The sequence below is a fragment of the Rhamphochromis sp. 'chilingali' genome, assembly GCF_963969265.1.
Source record: "Rhamphochromis sp. 'chilingali' genome assembly, chromosome: 14".
Taxonomy (NCBI): Eukaryota; Metazoa; Chordata; class Actinopteri; order Cichliformes; family Cichlidae; genus Rhamphochromis; species Rhamphochromis sp. 'chilingali'.
The window spans coordinates 13,950,156-13,963,193 of NC_137941.1; the positions used below are offsets into that span (position 1 = coordinate 13,950,156).

A 13,038-nucleotide genomic window follows, 5' to 3' on the forward strand; every position below is an offset into this window, starting at 1 on the left:
CTTTGGTTTATGCCAAAATACATTAGTATTTAGATTTCCCATTAGTCAAAGCAGTGTTTGTTTTTATTGCTAATTCTAAAATGTATGTTTTGTTTGTTAATGTGCTCAAATCTAATGGCAAACATGTAGACTGGCCACTTCATCTGGTACACCTGTTAACACAAATTTCTAATCAGCCAATCACATGCTGGAAACTTAATTTATTTAGGAACATAGACATGGTCAACATGACATGCTAAAATTCAGAGTGTCAGAATGTAAAAGAAAGGTGATTTAAGATACCCTTTTGGTGTCAGACAGTCTTGTCTGAGCATTTCAGAAACTCAGAAACACCGCAACCATCTCTAGGGTTTACAGAGAATGGTCCAAAAAAAGAGAAAAGTTCCAATCAGCAGCAGTTCTCTGAGTGAAGATGCATTATTGATGTCAGAGATCATAGGAGAATTGCCAGATTGCTTTGAGGTAATAGGAAGGCAACAGTAACTCAGATAACCACTTGTTACAACCAAGCCACACAGAAGAGCATCTCCAAAAGTGCAATTTATCTGCAATTTAACAGCAGAAAAACACACTAGGCGTTGCTGCTGTCAGCTAACAACAGTAAAGTGAAGCTAGGATTCATGTAAGCTCACCAAAACTGGACAATGAAAACTGAAACTGAAAACATGGATCTATCCTGTCTTCTAACAACTGTTCAGACCAAATGGTGGTGTTATAACGAATATAATATTTCCTTGGCACAGTTTCAGCCCTTAATACCTACTGAGAATCACTGAAATCCCACAGCCTGCCGCAGTATTGTTGCTGACCATGTCCATCCCTTTATAACTAGTGTATACATCTTCTGATGGCCGCTTCCTGCAAGGTAACAAATCATTTCACAAAGTTCAGATCATCAGAAACTAGTTTCTTGAACATGACAATAAGTTCAATGTACTCAAATGGCCTCCACAGTCACCAGATCGCAATCCAATACAGCACATTTGGCATGTGGTGGAACGGCAGATTGTTGTCATGGATGTGCACCCAACAAATCTGCAGCAACGGCATGATTTTATCATATCAGTACGGACAAAAATCTCTGAGGAATGTTTCCAGCATTTTGTTGAATTGATACCACAAAGAATTAAGGCAGCTATGAAGGCAAAAGGGGGTCCAACTAGTAGTAGGGTGTACCTAATGAAGTGGGCAGGGAGTGCAATTCTGTATGGTAAACACCAATGCCCTATGGGTCTTATGAGCATGTGGTTGTGACCAATGAGTAAGCTTCAATTACTGTTATTTTACCATACATACGATATAAATACAGTAAAAGTTATTCTATTTTGTGTTTGTGGCTTTTTGTGTATGTGATCTGTCGAAAAGTTAATAAAGTTCAGTGAGAAAAAAAATCTAAGATATGTAAGGTATTTATAGAAGGACAGCCACACAATAATAATTCTCCCGTTGCAACTGATTTATTGTGACAGGTCTATAAAGACACACCTGATCAGTTTCTCAGAGATAGAATGTGGGAAGTTCCATAATGTTTTTGTTGGTAAGCCAAACACACCTGTCTTCATGAGCACATTTGGTACCCCCCCTCCCCCCAAGGCATTACGCCCACACCAACCGTAAGCCGTCCAATTAAACAAAGCAGTGAAGGTGACTATGGAGACGAGGTAGTGACTAATAGAGTTTGCGCCCAACAAGTTAATCAGGTAGAATGATTTCTCATGAAAGGTCTTGTTTTGGTATCGAGATAAAATGAGTCATGAAAAATACAAGAGAATAATTTAGTGTAAAAAATATCCCTCACAAATAGATGTTCTGAGGTATAACAAATGCCCTATAAGTCCATGAGTTTATTATATACTATAAAAGAGCTATAGTTGTGTTTTTGACATCTATTTCCCATTATAGTTTGCAACATGTTGCATTTCCATAACACTTAAACCACTTAATTCTTTAAACTGGACTGAATAACTATTCATTGATCATAACTTTGAAAAAATAATAGTAGATAAAGATATGTAAAAAGTACGGAGCCCCGCAGGGGACATGGCAGAAAAAAAAATTAAGACGGACTTTTGCGAGATCCCGAGTTTGTTTTGCGAGATCTCGCAAAAGTTCATCGTAATTTTTTTTCTCCCATGTCCCTAAAAAAGTGCACCTTTAAAGTATGAGACAAAAACAAGGGGTGTCGACCAGTAACTTGCAGGCCACAGCAGTTTTTTTGTGCCTTTATGTCCTACATTACGGTACAAATAAAGGTTCTGCGCTCATACTGTACTGTACTGTACAGTCAGCGAGGCGGGGCCAACGAATTTAGCTAAGAAGGAACTCCTGTGTTTATGGATTCATGAATGTGAAAGCCCATTATGAGGTGAGTTCGGATGGGAAAAAAATTCTGCTTATCGAGACAACTGCAAATGCAATTGCTCTCACACGGGCTACGGTAAGAGCCCGTTGAAAGAGCTCAAATTAAAACAAAAGATAAAAGGCACCTATCTGATTTCACTTTTGCTCTCCCGACAGTTCGAGCTTCAGAGCAGCAGCACCTATGTGTCACTTTTTTTTGTTTTTTACACATTTGCCACTGTTGCAAAACACGTATCACAGCAGTAGACGCGTCATATTCTGGATTCGTTTTATAACCAAAACTAAGAATCGTTATCACGTTGATACATTAAGAAAAAAAGGTTTGGTATATAAAATGTAAGACATGTGATCCAAAAAACAAAAAAGAGTTGCACGTCACAAGTGAAATCGCAAGAGAGTCCAAAGTGAAATCGTAAGTTTTATTTGCTCGAAGTCCAAAACCTAATACGGAAGTCCAGAAATCTGATGAATTCATATAGGTTTTATTTAAATATCGAATAAACGACGTCTTAATCACCAATGATGATAAAAAAATACTAACCTTGGGTTCGGAAAATATGTCAGTGTTTCTTTGACCCCTGATTGTCAAGATATGGGGGGGGGGTGTCTAAAATCACATATAAGAGAACTTCAGATGTATAACCAGTGTTTTGCTCTCAGGTCTGTCCTGTTGGTTCCTTTTCTCTTCCTGCTCCTGACAACAGGACGTGATGTCACAGGGAAGGGATTTGACCAGAAGCCCAACTTTGTTCTAATGGTTGTTGATGACTTAGGAATTGGTGATATAGGGTGCTACGGTAATGACACCATTAGGTAAGTCTGAAATGTGTGTAGCTGTGTGTTTCGCTCCACTATTCTTTGTTAAGTTTATTTTTTCACCTTTCTAGAATTTCATTACTGGCTAAATAAATTTTAAAGGACATATGCATTTTTAAAAAACCTTCTGTAGTAATTATACACTTTGAAACACTAGCTGATAGTGAGGAACTACAATTGAGGAATTACTTCAGATCCTTTAGTAAACGTTGCAAAGCCACACCATGAGAATGGCCCATAACCCAAGCAAGTAAAGAAGTCAGGCATTTAATAAAATTACAAGTGTCTGAGCACTATTGGGCATTTTACAGTTGTTCTTGATCTCTTTGATGCACTTCAGTCATTTCCCCACCCATGCTAGCCTTTCTCATTGTGTTCGTGCACACTGCTATTGTCTGCACGTGCACTTCACTTCTATTTTGTTATTGTGTTCATGCATTTCTCCTCTGGCTCTGACAGGTCATCAAAGCAGTTTGTCCTTATGTCACTCAGGACTATAGATCTCACACTGACCTTAATGCCGTCCAGCATTGCATTAATGTTTTCAATCCAATGTTTTTCAAATATGTGTGAAAGCACACAGCCAGTCACACACTGTCAGTGGTAATAGTGAAATTGGCCTTCAGTTGAAAGCAAATATAAACATTTTCCTGTTCTCAGTCTTGTATCACAGGTGAATGTCATGGCACTGCTAATTACACACAAGCAAGAACTGTTCTTTGTGTATAGTAATAATGAAACTGAAACAACCAACAAACTTGCAGATGTTCTCTTAAATGTTTCCATATGGCTGAATTAGTCTTGTTTTCAGTTAGTGTGTTTGCTTTTCACCAAGTTGTACAATCTAATGTTTACATATCTGGAGGAAAAAACTGCGGGTTGTAGGCTGTCATAAATATTTGGGAATTGTATTAAACTCTAAACTCTCTTTTAAGTCCGTAATAAAAACGGCATGTAATGTAGTTAAAGTTAATTTTAATCTTCATACCAAATAATATGTCTGTTCATTCAATTTTAAAGCCATTCCAGACTTTATGTAATGTAGCATTAAAAAAAAATATTAATAGGCCATATTGTTATCACCACTGTTTAATTTTACAGAAATACAGCTTTCTTAGTTTTGAAAATGTTGTTAAATACACGAATATTTGTGTGTCTCTAGTTTCTTAAAACTGGGGTACATGGAAACCAAAATAATATAATATTATTATAATATTACGTATGACAGATCCTGGTGGTGTAACTTGCAAAAGCATTCGCTGAAGTTAGCACAACCTGTTAACTAAGTGACTTCTCACATGTGATCGTTTGAAAGTTCAGTCCCCGCGCCATCATATAAACCCTCTCTTTCAAGTCTTTCCTTGTTAAAGTGCTAAAGGAGTTAATGAGATACTCCTTCACACTACATCCTAAATCCTCATCATCACACATCTTCACAATGGTGATTAGCAGGAAGAAAATCCTGTAGAGGTGATACACACAGTGTGATCTGCTCATTTACTTGCTACTACAATGTGCTAAATGTGTATAATAATATAATACGTGCCATATTGTAACTGATTTCAAAACAGTGCAATCTGCAGCAGGGACAGGCTAAACTAGCACACTTGTCTGTGGCTGATCTCCCATTCCTTTTCAGTCTGAAGAGCAGAATTACCAATAATCTGAATGTGGATCCAGCCAAAAAAAATGTGTCTCTGTTTAAACTTGATAAGACCCTTCATCATATCTGTTCAATGTCTTTAGAACTCCAAATATCGACAGACTTGCTTCTGATGGGGTGAAGCTTACTCAGCACATTGCAGCTGCTCCACTCTGCACCCCAAGTCGTACTGCTTTTATGACGGGCCGTTATGCAATCCGCTCAGGTAACAGATATATTTACGCTCAGTCAGCAAGTGGCAACCTGGACAAACTCCATGTTCCATATTTGATTAACCTTTTTTGTTTTTTGTGCATGTGTGCATCTATTGACTAGGAATGGTCAGCACAGGGCGTGTCCAGGTGCTGCTGTTCCTCGGAGGTTCAGGAGGGCTTGCACCCAGTGAGACCACCTTTGCTAAGAGACTGCAGCAGCAAGGATACACTACTGGTCTAGTGGGTGAGATGACATAATGTGCTATGGCCCTTTGGAAAATTGCACTTAAAGGTCTGCACACCGGGGATGTTTTATTGAGCACAAGAAGGCAATTTGTGATGACATCAGCATTTCCTCACTTTACCAGTGAAAGTGAGAAAAGGTTGATGGCACTCGCAGCACTTGAAATTCATATGGTTTGCATTTGGTATGCACCGTAACTCATCTGAAGAAACATACCCAGGATTTATGGTTCTGGTATCTCATCTCTCTATATCTCATTTTCATTGTATATCTACAGGTAAATGGCACTTGGGTGTGAATTGCAAACACAGAGAGGATCACTGTCATCACCCGAACCAGCATGGCTTCAGTTACTTCTATGGTCTACCATTCACCCTGTTCAATGACTGTGTGCCTGGAGAGGGCAGCGACGTGCTGGTAGATCTCCAGCACGCGCTCCAAAATTTGACCATGTTGCTCGGAGTTGGACTTCTCACAATCGTAAGTGTGATTTTTCTGTCAGTTTATCTTTGTTTTCATCTGCACACATTCTTTTTTCATTTATTAATCCTTTATTTATCCAGGTAAAAATCTCACTGAGATTAAAAATGTCATTTCCAAGAGAGACCTGGCATGATCATACAATTATAATCGTAACAAGAACAACAAGATCATAATGAGGTACATTTTATTTTAAAGAAGTCTCACAGAGGCATATTTACTGAAAAGAATGGAATTATAAGAAATCCTGAGGGATACAACATCCTTGTTAGACGATGAGTAAGAAACTGGAAAACAAAGAGTCGTTGTGCTAGTTGCCCCAAAGCAAAATTAACTGATGTGTGTAATCACTTAGACATGTGCTTAAGAGGTTGGAGGAAAAAAAAAAACACAAACTGGAAACACAAACTGCAAATGTGAAATTCAGTTACGCCGCCCAGAAACTTATTCTAGAAAAAAAGAATAACGTCATTATTGAAATTTGGTTAACACATGAACGTTTATTGATGCTACCTCACCTGCAGCATTGGTATTCCCAGGAGAAACCAGGGGGTACCAGTTAGCTGTGTCATTAAAAATGATTAAAAGCAAATACAAAAACCAGGAACCACTTCATCCTCGTCAAATGTTAACAAATACAACTATTTTCTATTTTCTGTTCTAGTGTGAACAAAGGACACAATGTACTACTTGTTTCACTAAGGGAAAATAATAAACTTTCATGGTAGTTTCTGATGCCATCTAGTGGTTGTATCATGAAGTTGCACAAAAGTAAATTAATAGAGAAGGGTCCCAGGAGTAATATCTGTACAATAAAATGTCTGTTATGAAGAAAATATGGTTAAATGTTAGAGAGGACTGAGTCAGTTATATATAATCTCTGAAGTTGTAGTTGGTAATCAGGTGTTGCTGGCAAACATTACATAGCGAGTACCTAATTACCTGAGTACCTAATCTGTTCTCCTGCGTATAGAACCTAAGGTGAGAAAACCACTATAAAATCAAAAGGCTTTCTAAAAACACTAGAAGTAAACCGGGAATAACTGTGAACATTGTCATTAGGGAAGAACAAACAAACAGACAAATCTTTCTGAATCCAGCCTTTGTGTGTCTATGTGCTACATGTTTTCAGGTGTGTGCCCGTGTGTGTGGCCTTTTTGAAGTCGGCCTGTGGCTCCTGGTACTACTTTTCTTTCTCTGCATCCTAGCAACCGCTGTGTGGTATGTGCCCTTTAAGTTCTTGCCAACATGGAACTGCATCATTATGAGGAACCAAGAAGTAATCGAACAGCCGATGACCGTGGAGACACTGCCCCAGAGATTGCTGGGAGAAGCACAAAACTTTATAAAGAGGTAAAAGTGGTGGAGCAAAACAAATAATCACATGGCTTTTGTGCAGAGACTTTTACTGGTAGTCTTTTGTTTGCAGTCTTATCAAGGAAGTTAACCTTGATATGATGGTTATGTTAGAGTTACAGCTGATTGATCTCCAACAATACTAATAATTTTCTGTTTCCCTTGTGAGGAAATTAACCTTAACATTTGAACTCAGACTGACATCAGTGCACGTTCAAATGATTCTTACTAATTAGGACGTCCCTACCCTCACCTATGGCCACAAGCTGTGGGTAGTGACCGAAAGAACTATGGAATAAGAACGAGATCGCGGATACAAGCGGCAGAAATGAGCTTCCTCCGAAGGGTGGCTGGCCTCTCCCTTAGAGATAGGGTGAGAAGTTTGGCCATCCGGGAGGGGCTCAGAGTAGAGCCGCTGCTGCTCCACATCGAAAGGAGCCAGCTGAGGTGGTTCGGGCATCTGACAAGGATGCCCCCTGGGCACCTCCTGGGTGAGGTGTTCCAGGCATGTCCCACCGGGAGGAGGCCCCGGGGCAGACCCAGGACACGCTGGAGAGATTATATCTCTCGGCTGGCCTGGGAACGCCTTGGTGTTCCCTCGGATTAGCTGGAGGAGGTGGCTGGGGAGAGGGAGGTCTGGGCCTCTTTGCTTAGGCTGCTGCCCCCGCGACCCGGCCTCGGATAAAGCGGATGAAGATGGATGGATGGATGGATGGATGGATGGATGGATGGATAGGACATTCATTATTTCAGATAGTTATTACAGGGATCATTACCAAAATAAATCGTATCAAAAGAAATCATAAAACAGGATCTATAAAAAAATAGTACACAAACGGTTGTACGGACTAGCAACTAGTCATTTTTATTTTTTTTATTTTCTGTATGAAAACAAACTAAAACACTGGAAAAAGATGCAAGTTTATAAACTCATAAACTGATTCGCACCAGAATAAATGAACTCTGGGTGTGAAAACGCCCTAAGATTCTTGTGTGTGTGGACCTGTGTTGTTTTGATTCACTTGAACTGTTTTCAACTCATTGAAGCCATTTAAAAAAAAAAAACTATATAGAGCATCAAATGTCACACAGACAATGCTAGTGGCTTAGTTTGCATCAGACTTCAGCTTCACAGGGCAATTTATGTGAGTGGGATTAGATCATTGTTGGTTATGGTTGACAATGACAGGAAATTGCTTGTCCCCATTGCCATGACAAGAAAACAGGCAATAATTAAAAAGATAAAAAAAGGCCTTTGAGAGAGTGTTCAACTCCTTTTTGCTGCTCTTTAGGAATGTGGATCGTCCATTCCTCCTAGTCTTCTCATTGGCCCATATCCACACGCCAATGTTTAAAACACCACAGTTTGCTGGCAAAAGTCGGCATGGTGCCTACGGTGACAACCTAGAAGAAGTGGACTGGATGATTGGTGAGTGAGGGTGGTGAAATAAGTGTGCCACCATGTGCATGCAATGTTAAATATTATCCAGTGGCTTGTAGCTTTGTGGCAGTCAGCAATCCATGTTTTTATAATCACGACAAAATATGGCCAAATGTATGAAAGCAAGATCTCAATGAATCAGTTGCTCTGCACCAATTAGGAATCTGTGCAGTTCTTAATTTTCCTTTGAAATCAACCTCATCCTATTATCTTACTATGCCGCTTGTCTTTTTAGGTAAAATTACAGAGACGGTGGATTCCCTTGGCATTGCCAACAATACTCTCATGTACTTTACATCCGATCATGGTGGGCATCTGGAAGATTCTGATTCACGAACTGGGCAGAAAGGAGGCTGGAACGGCATCTATAAAGGTAAACAATGTGTCAAGCTGTTTTTTTGCTGATATTAAATTGCAAACTTTAAAGATTTTATAGCAGGCATTCAGACATTTTTGTAGAATTTTAAATCTCATGCGTACTATTGACAAACAAAACCAAAAAAAAAATCACATCTCTGTGTTTTATTATATCTCCTGTTGTTTCACATGTAGGTGGGAAAGCTATGGGGGGCTGGGAAGGGGGGATCAGGGTACCTGGCATTTTCCGCTGGCCAGGCAGGCTGAGAGCAGGAAAAGTGGTGGATGAACCCACTAGCCTCATGGATCTGTATCCCACCCTTAAATATTTAGCCAAGGACAAACAACCAGACAGGTATATCAATTCACTCCCACAAGTGCTTTTTAAATTGTGTGTAATTGTATTAACTGAGTCTTGTTTCTTTCCTGTTTTCTTGAAAAGGTTAAAACAGTTTCCGATTGTATTTTACCCCATCGTTCTGACCTCTTTTTTTCTTGTGATTCTATTCCAGACAATCCGATGGCTATAACCTCATGCCGCTGTTGGAGGGGGAAGTTGCACGATCAGAGCACGAGTTCATGTTCCACTACTGTGGCATCTACCTGAATGCAGTGCGCTGGCACCCACCTGGCAGTAAGTTTGCACATATATAAACCTAGAAGATCAACATTTTTGATTCTTTATTCCATATTTCTTGTTACAGTTAGGGATATTAATGCCAAAAATTCCCAAAGTTTTTAAATAATGTGATCTGTAAATATAAACAAAATAAATTTTAGTGCTCAGTAACAAAAACTTGAAATAGAAAACAGCACTCAGAGACCTCAATTGCTCCCCGAAGGGCAAAGGCTATAATAAAACATTGATGCTTTATCGCAACATGCTGACATCAGCCTGTTTTTTATTACCACGTGATGGGATTAGCCTACAGTAGTAGCAATAGCTGACGGTGTGTCTGGTGTTTTGGCTAAAGGATAAAATAAGTACATCCATATTATATGTGCTCTTATTATGTCTTATATTGTAAGCTGAATAAATACAGTGAGGGACATAAAAAACTTCTTTCTTATTTCTTAGTGCAGCAAAAACTTTGTCCCACTTCAGAACATCAACTTTGCACAGTTCATCAGTTCATATACAAACCTTCCCTAATATTTGTGTTAGACTCTTTAAAATAGATGCTTCAGTGATTGTTTTGGCCTTTAGCTGGTTCACTGTTCACTGTAGACTGATTAATATCTAAACTCTAGAGCTGCAACCTTTCCAGCTTCATAAAAATCAATGATTGATGACAGTGAGTCTTTCCAAATCAATTTTTGGGATACGTGCGTCACAGCAGAAGATGGTTTTTGTTTTTTGTGTTTTTTATTTATTTTCTTAGTAAATTCCAACCCTGAAATGTTTATTTTTAAAGGTCAAAGTAAGGCTGTTGCAAATAATTACGTGTCATTGGTTGGACTCTTGACTCTTTTTGCTAATTCCTGACTCTAGTTAGTCATTTTTTAATTTGAATAATCTTTTCTATAAGAACAATGTAATGGTTTGTGTGCTACTAGTTCAAATTGATGGTTTTGTCATGATTATGACCTCGATGAAGATTTGACCTGATTTCAGTACATTTCTATATAAAGATAATTTTTAAATATTCACTTTTTGTCTTGCCACTCTATGTTGATATATCTTCACCGATGTGTGTTTCCATACAGGTGACTCTATCTTCAAGGTGCACTTCTTCACTCCCAACTTTTTCCCCCCGGGCGCCGGTGGCTGCTATGACACAAAGATTTGCCTTTGTCATGGAGAGCATGTGACTCACCATGACCCGCCGCTACTGTATAACCTCTTCCACGATCCCTCAGAGTCTCGGCCTCTGACTCCTGATACTGAGCCCCGATATGCTGAAATCCTTGAGCAGACCGCCAAAGCCGTGGAGAGCCATAAAGGCACACTCCCAGATGAACAGGCACCTGCTGGTGCTCATTCAGAGGCCAATAGAGCTGAACAGGGCGTCGAATTGCAACTGACTTGGGACAAGATTTTGTGGAGACCCTGGCTTCAGCCTTGCTGTGGGACTTTTCCATTCTGTGGATGCAAAGAGAACACAACTCATATGTAAGAAAGACAAAAGTTGAAACAAACGACTTTGGTTTCATGAAGGTGCTGTTTAAAAAAATCGAATAAAATAGTTTAATAATTTAATTAGTGCTTTTGTTTTTCATTGGATTTCTAGCATTTTCAGTTTAAAGATACCAATGTTTTGTGTGGAAATGAAGAGAGAAGCTGAAAAATGACTAATTAAATTAATTAGAAATAATCCAGAACCAAGTGTATTAGTGTTGAAGTGGACTAAGGACTCCACACGACTATACCTGTGATACCGTAATCTACATTTTTGGTGCAGTTGAGTCAAGGAAGATTTAGCTATGTAATAATTCAGTGAAGTGAATTAGTGCTTTTAATTTGTATTGGGAAAAGTGGCTTCGTGGTGTAGTGGTTACCACATTCACCTTACATGCAATGAGACAAGTCCAGCTTCACGGGGTCACAAGCTCGTGTAGCCTTAGTGCCGGTTCCAAGCCCGGAAAAATGAGAGGGTTGCATCAGGAAGTGTATTTGGCACCAAGTCAAGCGTGAGCATTCATCCACTTTGACAAGCCCTTGAGAAATAAAGGGCATCTTATAATGGGAAAAACATTAGCCGTGCTTGTTATATGAAAGAAGGAAAAAGAAAAAGCTCGGTGAGTTTTAATGATTTTGCCTGCATTCAGTCTTCTGGTGAGGTCATTGTGCTTTACCCTGTCTGTTTTTCGTTGTCTCTCTCTATGCTCTTCTCTTTCTCCTTACTCCAACTGGTCGAGGCAGATGTCCACACTCCCCGAGTCAGGTTTTGCTGGAGGTTTCTTCCTGTTAAAAGGGAATGTTTATTTATTTGCTTTAATCTACTGTGCCAAGTGTTTGCTTAGAGGGCATTATTGTGTTTTAGAGTCATTACGTAAAATGGGAAGTACCTTGAGATGACTAAAGTTGTGATTGGGAGCTATGTAAATAAAAATGAATTGATTGTATTTTTCTTGTCTTTTTTTTAAATTAATTTTTTAATGAAGTTAATTCATTCATCCAGCAGTGCAGAAAATGGAGGTAAAACTGCTCTAGAAGGTAATATAGGCTGTGTTCCATTAGGGGGCAAAGTCAGACTGTGTTTGGTTTGGTGAAGCGCTTTCCAGCTTTAAAACAAGACTTAAGGGTTAAGTGTGAGATTATAGTTCTGCCACTGTAGGCTGCTATGCTGTGGAATAATGATCATAATTATTATAATTAGGAATATTATGTATATTTACATTACAAAAGTAAGTCTTAAATACGCAAATGAGGTAAAGTATATTGTATCAACTTCAATTAAGATTTTAACACTAGTCATTACCAGAAATCATTTGACGTTTCCTCGTGGCCTTAAGTCTGTGCTCTCCTCGGAAATCCTCACCTGTGACTCCTTCCTTCCCAACGGTGCCATTTTCGTTACATAATAATACTTTTTGATCTTGCAAACACTTAAAACCCTTTCATTAAGATCAGAGCACAAAGTCATCTGCTGAACTCCAGTGCTCAAGGACACTGAGGCAGGGTGGGTGGTTGACCTAGTTTGGCACGCTCTGGCTCCACAGATCTTCAATAATAAAATACTTTAAAGACTGTGTGAACTTCTCCATCATCAGTGTCATCACCATTTATTATCTTCATCATCACCACTGTCTCCCTCCAGCAGTGGCTGGCTGTCAAAACATCAAAGTTTGCTACAGCAGCACTATAATTGCTCCCCCTCCTTCCCTCCTCTCTTTACCCACTTCCTTCGTCTACTCATCTCCTCCTCCTTTTTGTCCTCCTTCTCTCCCTCTAGAAATTGAACTTGCGTCTGCGACGAGAGAAATTTCATCATCATCATCATCATCATCACAGTAATTGTTGCCATCATGGCCGTAGTATTTACTTCTCTCCCTCCAGCAGAGACCCGTACATCAAACACTCAGCAAGTTCATTACAGTGGCCACTCCATTATGTCTCTAACAGTAAATCATGCAGTCGACCATACATAACGACATTTGGCTGTACATCATAGTTAATGATGGC

General features: G+C 39.3%; 1 protein-coding gene across 1 annotated transcript; it reads left to right on the forward strand.

Moving 5' to 3' along the window:
* The first annotated feature begins 2,197 nt into the window (after positions 1–2,197).
* Positions 2,198–11,944, forward strand: arsh (arylsulfatase H). The gene is made up of 11 exons (XM_080903525.1): positions 2,198–2,365; positions 3,022–3,174; positions 4,924–5,045; positions 5,156–5,278; positions 5,556–5,758; positions 6,891–7,111; positions 8,407–8,543; positions 8,791–8,928; positions 9,108–9,267; positions 9,425–9,546; positions 10,620–11,944. The coding sequence occupies exons 1-11, from the start codon at positions 2,361–2,363 to the stop codon at positions 11,027–11,029; spliced, it is 1,794 nt and encodes a 597-aa protein (XP_080759651.1). The 5' UTR covers positions 2,198–2,360; the 3' UTR covers positions 11,030–11,944.
* The last annotated feature ends 1,094 nt before the right edge of the window (positions 11,945–13,038 follow it).

Bases quoted from the DNA above. Each gene is read 5' to 3' on its own strand.
- arsh (XM_080903525.1), top strand. The intron at 5,046-5,155 runs GTAACAGATATA...TCTATTGACTAG, and splicing joins CCGTTATGCAATCCGCTCAG to GAATGGTCAGCACAGGGCGT. The intron at 5,759-6,890 runs GTAAGTGTGATT...ACATGTTTTCAG, and splicing joins GAGTTGGACTTCTCACAATC to GTGTGTGCCCGTGTGTGTGG.